Source organism: Erythranthe guttata, chromosome 12 (assembly GCF_056151865.1).
Source record: "Erythranthe guttata isolate IM_541 chromosome 12, IM_541, whole genome shotgun sequence".
In the NCBI taxonomy this organism is placed as follows: Eukaryota; Viridiplantae; Streptophyta; class Magnoliopsida; order Lamiales; family Phrymaceae; genus Erythranthe; species Erythranthe guttata.
The window spans coordinates 18,468,102-18,482,963 of NC_142544.1; the positions used below are offsets into that span (position 1 = coordinate 18,468,102).

A 14,862-nucleotide genomic window follows, 5' to 3' on the forward strand; every position below is an offset into this window, starting at 1 on the left:
CATTTGACTTCCATTATTATTAAGTATATGCTAGTCGGGTCGTCGTCCCACAATATAATGAATGATCTAACGGTCGAAGCAAATGCCAATTGATCCAAATTCAAATCTGATGGCAACGGTCGTTAGCTTACGTCTCTCATATATATGATTTGCAAACTATTATACGAGAATTTGGGTTTACTCGTAAATTAATTCTAATCTCTTAATTTCTGAAGACGAAAAAAGAGTGTATTTGTTTGCTTGCGGTGAAATGAGGTGCTGCACGTGACAGCCAGCCAGAAAATATGTCCTTTCTCTAGGCCACTACCCCATACACACATACCACACCCACCATGCATGCATGAGAGATAGAGCAAGAGAAATATCACTCTATTTAACTGCCTCAAAAACCCTATCAACAAACTCCACCCACAAACCCAAAATTCTAGAGAGAGAAAGTAATTAGAGTTACAACAACAATGTCTCTTCAGTATCTCATCATCTTCTCCCTCGTCCTTCTGGCCGCCGCCTCCTCCGACGCCCTCGTCCAGGACTTCTGCATCGCGGACCTCACCCACCCCGCCGGCCCGGCCGGCTACCCCTGCAAGAAATCCTCCTCCGTCACCGAGAACGACTTCTTCTTCCACGGCCTCGCCGCCGCCGGCAACACCAAGAACATCATCAGCGCCGCCGTCACCCCTGCTTTCGACGGCCAGTTCCCCGGCGTGAACGGGCTCGGCCTGTCCATCGCCCGCCTCGACCTGGCGCCCGGCGGCGTCATCCCCCTCCACACCCACCCCGCCGGGTCGGAGATTCTGGTCGTCATCCAGGGGACCATTACCGCCGGCCTGATATCCTCGTTCGAGAACAAGGTGTACATCAAGACCCTGAACAAGGGTGACGTCATGGTCTTCCCCCAGGGTCTGCTGCATTTCCAGATCAACTCCGGCAAGGGTACTCCGGCGCAGGCGTTCGTCAGCTTCAGCAGCCAGAACCCCGGTCTGCAGATTACCGATTTTGCCCTCTTCCAGAACGATTTCCCGACCGAGTTGGTGGCCAAGACTACTTTCCTCGACGTGGCCCAGATCAAGAAGCTCAAGGGTGTGCTTGGTGGCACTAATTAATTAATTAATTAATTATTTCATCATTTTCAATAATGATTTTTATGTTTGATTTGTTTGTTGATTTATTAATGTTCTGTTAGAGAGGCAACATTTCGTTAATGTAGCCTTAATTGGACCTTTTTTTTTTTCCCGACCGTTTTCTAGTCTTTGTCAAATGTTGTTTTTGTAATAATTATTGCATTCCTTTTCTCAACTCTCTCTCTCTCTCTCTCTCTCTCTCTCTCTCTCTCTCTCTCTCTCTCTCTCTCTCTCTCTCTCTCTCTCTCTCTCATTTCTTTTGTAATAAGTGGGCCCATCTTTATATTGTTCGGTACTGTGAAATGTGAATGGATGGGCACAATTTTGCCCGATTGGGGTTGCCTTATCTTCTTCGAAATTGTGTTGGGCCTTGTTGAATTTTTGGCCCAATGAATTAATTTTAATTCAGCTCATTAATTGTTGTTATGAGACGGCCCGACAGCACAATGGGCCCGCTTATTCAATCAAATCCTTCGAAAACTCTAAATCTTCGATTCTTGCCATTTAATTTCACCGACTGATCCAAATCGTCCACTCGAGGCAAACCTTACTTTATGATTTTTCTTCGGGTAAATTACATTTTTCATCCCCCAAGTTTGCATCTGTTTCACATTTTTGTCCCGTATGTTCACAAAACACATTTGGTCTCTTACGTTTCAATAATTTAACATTTTTTGTTATTTCAGTCAATTTACAGTTAGTATGCCAGTTAAGCCATTGATGGGAACACGCTTGATTCCGTTAGTTTTAACAGAAAATTGACATAAATGACTAAAAATATTGAATTTTTGAAACATAAGGGAGCAAATGTGTTTTTTGTGAACATAGGAGACCAAATATCGTTGCAAACTTGAGGGATGAAAACTGTATTTTTCCCATCTTTCTTCTCTCCCATTTTGAAAGCGTTCTAAATTGAAATTGAACGTATATTAAGATATATAAAATATTTATAACTTACATAATAATTAGTTCATGTAATACATTCTTCAGAAGGCATTCTTGTCAATAAAAAAAGTCCTTAAATATCTATTCATTTTCTTGATTTTGTTGGGCAATCTTGTCATTGACATACGAAGAAAATAAGGTTAGCATTGAGAATTGATGATGAATTTAGTTCTCTCTCTCTCTCTCTCTCTCTCTTGTGGCTAAAATTGAAGCCTCGATCCTCTGTCACACATTCACCTTTACACTAGACACCTAACTGCAATATAATAGTTTTTTAAGACCCTACCAAATAACATGAAATATCGTAAAGAATCCAGATATGTACCTCTCTCTATATATATATATATTATATATTACTAATTGTGTATTATGGTTGTTAATTACATCGTCTAATCATGGAAACTAATTAAAGCCACCATTATTTCTTTTATTAGTATTTTTTTTGGGATGACTCATTGTCCAATGATAAAGGCAATTCTATTATGCGGCGACATGTTTGAAGAATAATTACATACTAATCATTGAAATTTTCTCCTCCCTGTTTTTGTTATTATTATTATTATTAATAGTATGTTACGTGGTAATTTGAGTAAAGAAACATAGTTCGAGAATTAAGAAGAAATCGAGAGATATGAATTAGGAGGAGAATTAGAAGAAGAATTAGAGAGGAGAATTAAGAGAAGACAAAGGGAGATTAATTGATTCTTAAACTTCATAATACGTTACATTCTAATTACCCTATTTATAATACTCATAAATAATAATTAACTACCACCCCACTAACCCCTTAACCACACTAACCCACTAATTTAATTTATGCCCACTAATAAAAAACTACCCACTAACATATAATTTGACTAATTCTAATTAAATTAAATTATAAAACATATCATAGTATTTTTTTCCCGTGAGATACACGAATATTATTTAAAAATTGAGAAAAATAATCAATTTAATATATAATAAGAAAATATAGTACAAAGTAAAATTTAATAATGTAGTATTATTCATATTATATATAATATTAGTTTTTTTAAATATTGCAGATTAAGATTTATAATCCAAATATATAGATTAAGATTTAAGAAATGGAATTTCTATCTTTATATATTGATGAAAACAATTTACAGGGGTGACTTGGCCTGGTAACAGATATCAGCCAGGTGGGATGGCAAATGGGAAAAGAACATACTGCTGCTTGTATGTATTTATATATATATACACCTGTAGAGAGAGAGAGAGATATATGATGATGTGTGTAAGCATATATGAGAAGAGGAAAAGGAAGTTTGGCTATTACTTCGCCTCTTCATCGCCAGTCTGTCAACACCATCACAACCCTACCTGGCTGGCTGCTCTCTCTCTCTCTCTCTCTCTCTCTCTCTCTCTCTCTCTCTCTCTCTATATATATATATATATATATATATATATATATATATTCCATATAAGCAGACATGCAAAACCCTTCCAGAAAATTTCTACTAGTGATAAAAGGCAAATTAGCAGAGTAAGGATAAACAGCAAAGACATCATAATCATGAGTCTTTTTGGGATTGGAACCAGGTAATCACTAATTTAAAAGTGATTATTTGATATAAGTGATTATTTGATCCTCTGTTCTTGGTATGCTGTAATCAAGTTTCTGATTTTTTTTTTGTTTCAATAATGGAGCACGATTTTTGTTTCGCAATTCATCGATGCATGAACTTTTCGTGATTTTTCCATGATTTCAGAAACAGCAAAACTTTTCGTCCGAAGAAGAGTTCTCCATCCGGAAACAAGGTAGCCATTTTTTATCAGATTGTTCGAACTTTTTATCCGATTTTGAAAAATCGTATTTAAGCCCGATTTGATTCGCAATCCAGTCTAATAACCCGAATTTTTTCTTACGAACATTTTTTCATATTCTAATCAAGCTTGAACCGAGATTCATATCTTATCGAACGAAAATATGGTTTGTTTTTCGACACTAATGATACCTAATCTCGTGTCACCTTCACTCGAAAGATAGATACAAAACCATTCGATCTCTTGATGTACTTTCTTTTCTTAATTATTAAATCAAATTAGTAAAAATCATTTTTTTTAAATGGTGCAGGGATTACAACTTAAGAAGCACATCGACGCCACACTAGGAAGCGGCAACTTAAGAGAAGCCGTAAGGCTTCCCCCCGGAGAGGATCTTAACGAGTGGTTGGCTGTGAACAGTAAATTACTCGTCTCATTCATTTTTACTTTCCGTATTTTTTCTCGTATTTAATATTAATTACATTCGTTATGTTACACTGTATCCAGCTGTTGATTTTTTTAACCAAGTAAACATTCTCTACGGCACTCTCACCGAATTCTGCACTTCTTCGAGTTGCTCAATAATGTCGGCAGGGCCAAAGTCAGCTCTTCGGTTTCTTCATCGTATCTCATTCAGTTTTATTGCATTAGTGCCCTGTGGTTGAATTGTAATTAGATCATATTTTCCTAAGCTGCAAAAAATGTTTATTTATTTCTATAGGTATGAGTACAGATGGGCAGATGGAATCACAATAAGAAAGCCCATAGAGGTATCTGCTCCAAAATACGTCGAATATTTAATGGACTGGATCGAATCTCAGCTCGACGACGAGTCCATTTTCCCCCAAAAATTAGGTATACAGTAGAACCTCAATAAATTAATACTCGATAAATTAATAACCTCTCTTAAAAATATTTTTTTCTGGCCCCGACTCGGTAAAAACATATTAAATTATTAGTTCGATAATTTAATATTTCCCTAAATTAATAGAATTTTGCTAGTCCCGACTCTATTAATTTATAGTGGTTTAACTGTATATGTATATGTATGCAGTAGTGGCCTAGCTCAGATTTTTTCACGACTCGTTTATTTGATGCAGGCATGGCGTTCCCACCGAACTTTCTGGATGTGGTGAAGACCATATTGAAGCGGTTGTTTCGTGTGTACGCCCATATATACCACTCGCATTTCCAGAAGATTGTGAGCCTAAAAGAAGAAGCCCATCTCAACACTTGCTTCAAGCATTTTGTTCTGTTTGCATGGGTAAATAGCTAAGTATTAATATTAATTAGCATCACACCTAATTAAGCTCGGCTTAATCTCCGTCTAATGTAATATTATGTAAAATGCAGGAGTTTTGCTTAATCGACAAGGAAGAGCTCGCTCCTCTTTACGAGATCGTTGAGTCTATTATACAATGCTAGAATTTTTTGTTTTCGTTTTTTTGTTTTTGTTTTGGTTCTTCGATTTTTGAAGGTCATAGGGTATGGTAGTAGCGTACGTAGTCGGAACTGGAAACACAAATCTTTATCATTGATCCATTGTCGATGCGTGTGCGGTGGTGTGGTTTTATATTATTCTAGTACAATCGAACGGATGATGAAATATAGAATGCCGACTTGCCAAATTTGCCTGGTTAAATTTGCAAAACAAATTAAGAACCGAAACCGAAACCGAAACTGAGGAATCAATTTTTTTATTTTATTTTGTTATAATAACAAGGAATTAATTAATGATCTGCATATTAAGTAATACATAATACACCAAATTTCTTTTTCTTATATAATACAGCTGATGCCTATGTTGATGGGCCTGTAAGAAAAGGCTATATGGGCTTTAAATATCTTCAGCAGAGGCCCAAGTTGATATTTGGCGGGAAACACGAAGCGACCATTTCTAAAGGGCGTGTCGAGTAAGCTTCTTTCCTTATTTGACCACCACAACCGGCGCTTCACACACGCGCGTAAACACACAAAAACACACGCACTCTTTAACACAGACAATCGGACTTTTCCTCTTCCCGCCGCTAGAGCCGCCGCCGCCGCCGTCGCCGTCACCGTCACCGTAACCGCCTTGGTAACTTGTTTAGTAGTTCCGTTCATTTCTATGCCCCTCTTATATCACTATGCTATATGGGTAGAAGAACCGCATCCATGCCTATTAAGTGTTTGTAAAATTGTCTCGTGTCGGTTGTTGAAATAATTAACGTTTTTTTTTTCCGCCTGCTGTATTGTTAATCGACTTTAATATCTTGTTGCAGTATAGGTTGGGTTATAATGACAGTAACGAGGTCCCGTGGGAGAAGCATCGCTGCTAGAACCTCAAAGCCGTTAGATTCAGAAATTGTGGTTGTTGAACCGGCGACGCCGGCTAAGAATTTTGAATTGTTGAATCAATCTTCGAACAGCGCTACGTCTAGCCCTAATTCAAGTTCCTCGTTCCAAAAGTGTGGGCATCCTGAATTAGGGTTAGAGTCCATTGGTAATATGGTTTCGGAGAGTGGGACCGCGCCGAGACGAAGTGTGCGTTTGGCGAAGAAAGTGGCTGCAAGTGACTGCTTGGAAAATGTCGATTCTGTAAGTGGGAAAAGGAAGAAAGTTGTAGGGAGTTCTGTTATTGGTGAATTTGGTATGATGGGTTTAGAAGGACGGGATTTGGATCTTGAATTGGGGGTTGACATGGTAACAGACAAAGAGGAATTCGAGAATGGCGAAAGTCTTGCCAAAGTGGAATCAAGTAATGATATGGAAACTCCTTTGTTGGAGGCTGTGAACAATGGGAGACGTAAAAGGAAACTTTGCAGTACGGTGAAGTCGTTGGGTTATGAGTCAGGTGAAAGAACGGAGGTCGAGAGTGTGTTCTTGAGCTTGCGTTCAGGGAAGAAAGTTGTGAAGAGAGAAATGGAAGATCGTAATGGCTGTGCTGGTAAATCCGTGGAAGGAACTGATAATAGCAAAGAAAGTGATATACCTCTGAGTGGTCGTATTCCTGAGGAGATTAAGTGCACAAAGTCGGAGGCTAGCATTGAAAAAAATGAAAATGACAGTCCGAAAGGGAGGAGATATAGTGGAGCAGAGAAAGGTAAAGGTAAAGTTGGTTCTGTGATTAATGGTTCTGTTTGTGTGGATTTAAAACTAGACGGGGTAGTAGGACTATCGCCTGGTGGTGCACATTGTGATCCTGTCAAATTACCAAAAAGTCCGGATTCAGAAGAGGTAGTTGAAGACAAAGGTAGCATCAGGATAGACACTGGTGTGAAGACTAGAGGGAGACTGAGCAAAGAAGAGAAAGGGAAACTGAAAATAGAAGTCGAGGCTGCTTCTTCTAGCGGCACTAATACATCAGAACTTATTATACAAAATGTAAGTGACAGTAGTGTCTCAGGTACTCTCCATGCAGCAGCCAATGAATCATTGCCAGTTGGAAGTCAGGTGAGAGAGGCTGATGTGAATGGGAACGATGCTGGAAGAGTTCACAGGGAACGGTTTCGAAATTTCGCGAGGCGAAATGCATCACGTTTTGCCCATTTCTCTCCCCACGAGGAATTTGGGAACCATGCTCCTGTTGTTGGTGGAATACAAGTTCCAGTGCCTGAAGCAGATAATGGATTAGAAGACTGGCCCGGTCCCTTTTCCACTGCCATAAAAATTATTAATGATGGAAAGCGAAGAGGTGCTTCTACTGACAAAAGTGGGGCTGTTGAACTAAAGTGGATTCCTAAAATGCAGGAGTTACGCAATAGTCAGAAGCATGTTCCGTCACTGCAAGAGTTGTGCCTGTCGATTCTTGCCAAAAATGCTGATGCAATTAGTTCTCTTGACTTTGTGCCGGATGTGCTGAGACACAAGATCTGTTGGTTTCTTTGTGACAATCGGAAAATGGATAGTCATTTTCTTGAATTGCTTGTACATGGTTCTCCAACAGAGATCCGTGTAAGGGATTGTTCATGGTTATCCGAGGAGCTATTCACCAAGACATTTGAAGGTTGCAATGCCAGCAAACTGACGGTGCGATTCTTTTTTCGACCAAATTTTCACATTTCATAAACTCATTATGTATTCTGTTTCGGTGTTATTTAAAACAATGCACTAATTTGATATAGTTAAGACATCAATTCATCTAAGTTCTATTCTATATTCTTGGAATGGTTAAATTTTCTCCTTTTTTGTCTCTGGAAGGATCTGATGTTATTTTTCTTTGAAATTAGGTGTTCCAATTTGATCAAGGTGGAGCCTGTTTGCCAGACTATACTTTATATGCCACCCTGGCTCGTTCAACAAATAGCCTTCCAGCTTTGACTACGGTATCTTTGAAGGGTGCATATCGTCTTTCAGATGCTGGACTAAATACGCTTGTTTCAGCTGCACCTTCTCTCAAATCTATTGATATTAGTCAGTGCCCGATGCTTACCTCTGATGGAATTTGTTCGCTGGCAAACTCACTGCAATTGGTTTTAAGGGAACTATACATAGACAATTGCCATGGAATAGATGCTATGAGTATTCTACCAGCATTGCTAAAGCTAGAGAACTTGGAAGTTTTATCACTGGCTGGAATTCAGACGGTTTGCGATGATTTTGTCAGTAAATTCGTCTCTATACATGGTTGCAGAATGAAGGAGCTTGTCTTAGCAGATTGCATGTGAGTGTCTGGTTGATCATATATATATATATATATATATATATATATATATATATATATATATATATATATATATATATATATATATATATATATATATATATATATATCTGCTATTCAGACTTGTTTTCTAACAATTAACTTATGACTTGACCTATTTGCAGTGAGTTGACTGATTCATCTATTAAAGTCATTGGTGATACCTGCTCCAAATTACGAGCAATAGACCTGTCGAATTTGTGCAAATTGACGGACATTTCCATAGGTCACCTTGCAAATGGTTGCCGAGCAATTCAGATGCTAAAATTTTGTCGCAATGCATTTAGGTATCCATTTATTAAATCAGTTTTCACTTCTACTTCATTGACTTTCAATGTTAAGTGGGATATGCATAGTTTTTGTTTTTGTCCGGGTACACATGCTAAGATTTTTCTCTGAATGTAGTGCAGCTGTATAACTTAGCCCTGTTTAGGAAAAATAAGACTTCGTTATTGCATTGCTTTAACAATAATCCTTCTGAACTTGAAAACTATCCTGCCACTGAGAAAATAGATATGGCAGAAATAAGGAAAATTGATGCAGTAGGAAAGAAAAAGCATGCACTAGAGGAATCTGTTATTTAAAGTCTGCTTCATTGGGTTTTTGGTATACCGTAAGTCGGTCTTTTGTTTGTTGATCTGATCCTTTAGAAATAACTGGGGCATGATACTTGCACCTTTAGAATTGTAAATTGGCAGTTGAGATTCCCTCTTTAATATTTCAACAGTGATGAAGCTATTGCTGCATACCTTGATGTTCGTGGAGCATTACTGAATGATCTGTCGCTCAATAACGTTATCCAGGTAACATTGTTAAATAAATTTTGTGTCCAAATGTAACTCATCAGATACATAGTTATAATTTAAATAATATTTTTTAATGAATCCGCAGACTTAGCATGCCAATAACAGCTAAATCCTATTTATCATCATATTGTTTACACACAAAAAATACTCTGAGAGTGAGGCTGATGTTCAATCTCCTCGATGCAGGTCTCAAATCATACTGCTCTTTCGCTTGCCAGAAATTGCAGAAATTTACGGAGTTTGGATTTATCTTGGTGTCGCAATTTAACCAATGAAGCACTGGGGTTGGTAGTCGATTCATGTTCATCACTGGAAGTGCTCAAATTGTTTGGCTGTACACAGGTATATTATTTGCTGATCTTGTGAACTCCTAATAATCGTCAATTATGAATTGTTGTTATTTTTCGAAAGGGGGCAAGCCCTGAAATGCCGATGTTTGTTTTGCAGGTCACGAAGGTATTTCTTGATGGACATTCAAATCCAGAGGTAAAACTTATTGGATTGAAGATGACTCCAGTATTTAAACACATTGATGTGCCGGACTTCCTTTTAGGGCCACTTCGGTACTCGTCCATCTCAGTTTGACATCCCGCGCAATCTTGGTGGTTTTGTTCTAAATCGGTAAAACCCGAGCATTACTTTTACGCATGTCATGTTTTTGTGATGCTTTACCTGTTCAATGTTTTTGACTGAAAACAGACGAGCTGTGTCACCGACTATTTTTTGTCTGATGACAGTGACATTTTGTTAGTCTCGTTCAATTAATTAATGAAAAAACTTTACTGTAATAGTAATGTTTATTCAGATTAAATCATCAAGTTCACAAATCATTATAGTGCACAACATGAAGAAAAGATTAAAAACCAAACACACACACAAAATTAATTAAATTAACACCTCTGATCAGTAGAATGGACGATTACTTTGTTTACGAAAAATTCCAGGGCCAAATGTGGAAGAAATCAAGTCGGCGAGAAGTGGGAACTGCAAGAGCACAAACGAAGTAACCGGCAAACAGGCTAACGCCGCCACCGGAATGAGCACCCACGCATTCTTCCGGCCAAACACTAAATACAGTGTTGCACTAAAAGCCACCATCATAAACGTTATTGAAAGAAAAAGCGTTCCGAGGCCAATAATTAATCTCTTCGGCAAAACATGCAGAAAATCTTCTTCTGCGTAACGCGAGGTCAGGATCGACAAGAACATCAACAGAGAAGTGGTGGATGCGAAGAGCGAGATAGCATCGGAAATAGCAAACACGAGGAACACTTTTTCCCTGGCGAAAACAGGGAAGCCAGTGTCGCTTTCGTTGCCACCTGGCACTGTAATAGCCGCTGCGAACATTATTGTAACGATCAATGCCGCTGCAATGGTGCACGATTCTGATGTGTCTTTCATCCATTTCTCTCCTTCCTCTTTCAATTTCTTGTGCTCCTCCGTGAAAACCATATTAGGAGATTTTCCTTGCTTGTTCGTTCGTTTTCTCGAACTAGGGTTCATAGTTTTCTCGACTTGCTGCATGGGAAATATATCCATGTCTAGAAAATTTATTTCATATACTATATAACATGGTACATAAAATTAAATAGAAGTATATACGATGAAGAACAATAGGTTAATTACCTTGTACCATTGCATTTCGCGCTGCATTTGGAAGCTGCGCCAGAAATCTCGTTGAGTTTGTGAGATGGTGCCAGTTTCCCTGCGGCGTGCAAGAGGTTGTTTCCATCCTCGTCTTGTGTGTCTATGTGTGCGTATTTATGATCACTCATTTGTTGTATGAGATTAAAGACACTCTCAGAGCGGCTTAGAACCGCCACGTGGAATATGGACTTGCTGGAATGAGGTACCGAAGCATAGATAGCATTGGGGAATGCCTCTACGATCATTTCTACAACTTCGTGGTTCCCTGAATCTGCTGCAGCGATGATAGAACGTTTAGCAATGTTTAGAGCCTCCGAAAAACTGTTGGATTCCATTAATTTCTTGCACAATAATTTCACAAGACTCGTTGCTTGTTGATTCATCATTATACTCTCTTCCATGGTGCTAGTTATTACTCCAGGCCCTGAAATTATACTTTCATGTAACATCATTGAATGGCGAAAAGCTCCCATCCACTTGAAAACGGTCCGTAATTTTGTTTGATAAAAAAAATAAGTTAACAAATGGCTCTATAGCTGATCGATACTTTGGCTACAACTCGTTTTACGTCTGCATGCCTTTCCTTTCGGTTTTAGTAGATTTCTATTTCTAGCATTTGTGTAAATTTCTTGACTTTGTTAAAGATATGAACCATTTCATATAAAGTTAAACCTCTATATAAAGTAATACAGTCGGGACCGACAAAATTCTATTAATTTAGTACGTTTTTACCGAATCGGGACCGTAAGAAAATTATTATTTAAGCGATGCTGTTAATTTATCGAGGTTCTACTGGAGAGAGCTCACTGTGGAGAATATTGAAATGCTCCCAGAAGCTGAAGCTCCGTCGACCCGAAAAAGCAGACTCGTTTGCAGCTATAGTCAATTACATGCAAACTTTTAATTTAAGGAATAATCTAAAATTAATTATGTCTGAAAGAATAGACAAATGATTTGAGGAGTAAAGTGAGCGTTGCTTATTTCCTTTTAACTCTATTTCTACCTTGCCTGATTGTCACTTCATTCCCTATATAGAGTAAATAAGAAACATATATGCTTTCATCCATCCCAAAAAAAAAAAATTAAAAAAAAAATATTTACAAAGTTTATGGCTTCGTCCAATGTGGAATAACCGTGGCCGTCAACCGTTAACGCGGCGAGCTTCATATGGACGAAACTCCGTTTTCACGAGACAGGCGGCACGAATTATAAAGCGTGGAAAGAACAAATGCTTTGCCTGATCGAAGGCCAAGACCTCCTCGGTTTCATCGACGGCACCATTCCACCACCACTGCCGCCGTCGGCCCCCGAAACTTCAACTTCAACTTCAACTTCCACTTCCACCACGACGGCGAGTGGCGGCAACGACTACCGTCTATGGAGAAGAAGTGACAGGCTTCTTAAAGGATGGATCTTGGGCTCACTCCATGAAGACATGGTTTCCGAGGTTTCGGCCCTGGAAACTTCTAGAAACGTCTGGTACATTAGTTATGAACAATTATGTCATATTATTATGTTGCTGAAATAATTAATTTTTACAAAAAAATTTTAGTACGGGAAAAATAAAATTTTATTTTACAGTGCAACTCTCCCCTATCATTTTATTCGGGTAGTGACGACGAACTCGTATTTTCTGGCTCAAGTATATATATAAAAAAAAAAAGAAAAAGAAAAAAGAAAAGAAAAAGAGAATATGGGGGAGATGGAATGAAGTGAAAATCAGGTAAGGTAGCAATAAAAGAAAAAGAATCTTGGATAATTATATTAGGGTTTTAATTTGGAGTAGCAACTTTTCACCGTGTAAAACATGTTCTCCATAAATTTATGTACACTAAAAAAAAACTATGAAGCAACATCTCTCAAAGAAAAAAAAACATAGGAGATGTTCTGCATAGGGGTGAGTTCGGGACGGGATTTCGGGAATTCGGGATTTTTGGGATCGGGATTTCGGGATTCGGGATAGAAATTTTAAATCCCAATCCCATCTCATATTATTAAATTCTGATATATCGGTATCCCTAAATATTTCGGGAATTCGGGATTGGGATCGGGAATCCCATATTTTGCCTAAAAACTAAGAAATATTGTATTTTTTTTCCCATTAGTATTATTTTTTACACTAAACCAACTTGAATATATTATATACATGAGTAAAAAGCAGTTTGCCCCCTAAACTAAAGGCCGTTTCGCACTTTGCCCCCCAAACAAAAAAATTTTGCACGTTTTTACCTAAACTCGTTAATTCATTGCACGGTGCCTCCTAAAAGGAATATTTCGGCAATTTTGACCGGAATGGGAAACCATGTGCGTTGCACGTGAAATTTATAGGGGTAAATATGTCCCTTCACTTATATCTCATATATATATATATATATATATATATATATATATATATATATAAACTAATCATTAAAAATAAATTTAAAAAAAGAAAAAGAAAAAAGAAAAGAAATCTACCACCATACCGTCGGCCACTAAAAAAATCCCAAACTCTTCCCCACTACCATTTTTTATCTTTCTTCATAAATCAACTCTTGTTTGTTCTTCTTCTCAGCCCTTTGTGTGTGTCCATAGGCTTGAGGACGAGGCAGGTAAATTGAGTTTGAAGATTTATCTCTCCACAAAGGAAGAGGTTAAAGAGGTCATAAATGGTGGCGGTGGTGGAAGCGGAGTGGCCGAAAAATCCACTGATTTGGTCTATGCGTCCTCCCTCCTCCCCGCTTCTTCTTCTTCATCTTCTTCTTCTTCTTTTTTCAACTATTTAAATTTTTTTATTTTTTTATTTTTTTTATTTTCTTATTTTTTTTAATTTTCAAATCGTTTACTGTACTGAAAATAACTACATATAACTGTAGTAACTATAGTAATGCGTAATTATGTTCTTTTTTTAGCACATATTTTTAGTCGATCAACTATACACACACACGAATACTGGCTAATACAAAAGAAATTCATAAACCCCAACAACAAAAATTTACAAATTTCAATATTTATATTATAAATCACCTCAAAAACAATAAAATACAAATAAAAAATACACAAATATACGCATATGTAACTACATATTACTATAGTAATGTATAGTAATGTATACAGTCTGTTGAACAATGCAGATGTAACTTCAAAAAAAAAATTTGACACCTTCAAGGAAATGATCAATGGCCTTCATTAAGCTGCAATCGCAAAATCAAACAAAAAAAAAATATTTTAGTGCAAATGAACCAAAAATAAAGAAACATCCTCAAAAAACAACAAACACTAACAGATCGAGAGAAATAAATCTGAAAATATAAAAATGAAAACACAAAAATAAAATAAAATATAAAAATATAGAAATAAATCTGAAAATATAAAAATGAATGAAATTGACATCAAAATATTGATCCCGATGAGAGGAATCCAACGGTGAGTAGTCCGTCACATTCCGGTTGACGAAAAACAAATTACACTTATTGTAAGAATGTCGTCGTCGAAATACGCCGATTAAAAAATGCAGAAACAGATCTAGCACTCCAAACTGAATGAAATACCCACCAAAAGAAAGAGCTCGGCGAGAGGAATCCAACGATAGTTGAACCATCGAATTCCGACCATTGGAGAGAGAGTTATGATTCCGAGAAGCAAAATCGCCGGTTAGAGACCTTGAGGGGCGGGATTTGTATATGAGAATTTAAAGAGGAACATAAACACCGATATGGGTTGGGCTAGGGTTTAAAACTGATTTAAAAGGGTATTCTGGGTACTTCAGGTGGGCTAGGGGGTATGTCAAATTATTATCTGAATGGAGGGGGTTTGCACTAGGGTGTAAACAACATGGTAGTTAGTTCTATATATTTTCGAAATGAGAGGGGTCTCTAAAATAATCCCATATATA

General features: G+C 37.6%; 5 protein-coding genes across 8 annotated transcripts; 4 read left to right on the plus strand and 1 right to left on the minus strand.

The window, feature by feature from the left end:
* Positions 1–315: 315 nt before the first annotated feature.
* LOC105968011 (auxin-binding protein ABP19a) lies at positions 316–1,296 on the plus strand. The gene has a single exon (XM_012992599.2). The coding sequence runs from the start codon at positions 459–461 to the stop codon at positions 1,101–1,103; it is 645 nt and encodes a 214-aa protein (XP_012848053.2). The 5' UTR covers positions 316–458; the 3' UTR covers positions 1,104–1,296.
* A 2,193-nt stretch (positions 1,297–3,489) lies between these two features.
* LOC105968077 (MOB kinase activator-like 1A) lies at positions 3,490–5,558 on the plus strand. The gene is made up of 7 exons (XM_088826566.1): positions 3,490–3,629; positions 3,800–3,848; positions 4,165–4,273; positions 4,362–4,455; positions 4,576–4,709; positions 4,955–5,118; positions 5,208–5,558. The coding sequence occupies exons 1-7, from the start codon at positions 3,604–3,606 to the stop codon at positions 5,277–5,279; spliced, it is 648 nt and encodes a 215-aa protein (XP_088682692.1). The 5' UTR covers positions 3,490–3,603; the 3' UTR covers positions 5,280–5,558.
* An 81-nt stretch (positions 5,559–5,639) lies between these two features.
* LOC105968074 (F-box/LRR protein) lies at positions 5,640–11,367 on the plus strand. 4 transcript variants are annotated; one of them, XM_088826563.1, is made up of 8 exons: positions 5,770–5,931; positions 6,116–7,862; positions 8,063–8,496; positions 8,661–8,822; positions 9,263–9,338; positions 9,528–9,683; positions 9,789–9,962; positions 10,286–11,157. In XM_088826563.1, exons 2-7 carry the CDS (start codon positions 6,132–6,134, stop codon positions 9,924–9,926), a joined length of 2,697 nt encoding a protein of 898 aa, XP_088682689.1. In that variant the 5' UTR covers positions 5,770–5,931; positions 6,116–6,131; the 3' UTR covers positions 9,927–9,962; positions 10,286–11,157. The 4 variants fall into 4 exon arrangements, with proteins under 4 accessions (XP_012848139.2, XP_088682689.1, XP_012848140.2 ...); XM_088826564.1 differs by having other exon boundaries at positions 5,792–5,931; positions 6,121–7,862; positions 10,286–11,367; XM_012992685.2 differs by lacking the exon at positions 10,286–11,157 and having other exon boundaries at positions 5,640–5,931; positions 9,789–10,129.
* On the minus strand, positions 10,242–11,374 carry LOC105968075 (uncharacterized). The gene is given in 3 exon segments (XM_012992687.2): positions 10,242–10,859; positions 10,968–10,999; positions 11,002–11,374. Coding segments are annotated over 3 exon segments (1,020 nt in total). The 3' UTR covers positions 10,242–10,244.
* Positions 11,375–12,120: 746 nt separating this feature from the next.
* Positions 12,121–14,812, plus strand: LOC105967941 (retrovirus-related Pol polyprotein from transposon RE2; the record flags this gene model as incomplete). The annotated part of the gene is made up of 2 exons (XM_088827368.1): positions 12,121–12,467; positions 14,737–14,812. Coding segments are annotated over 2 exons (423 nt in total), but the record flags the coding sequence as incomplete, so codon positions are not given.
* Positions 14,813–14,862: the final 50 nt, after the last annotated feature.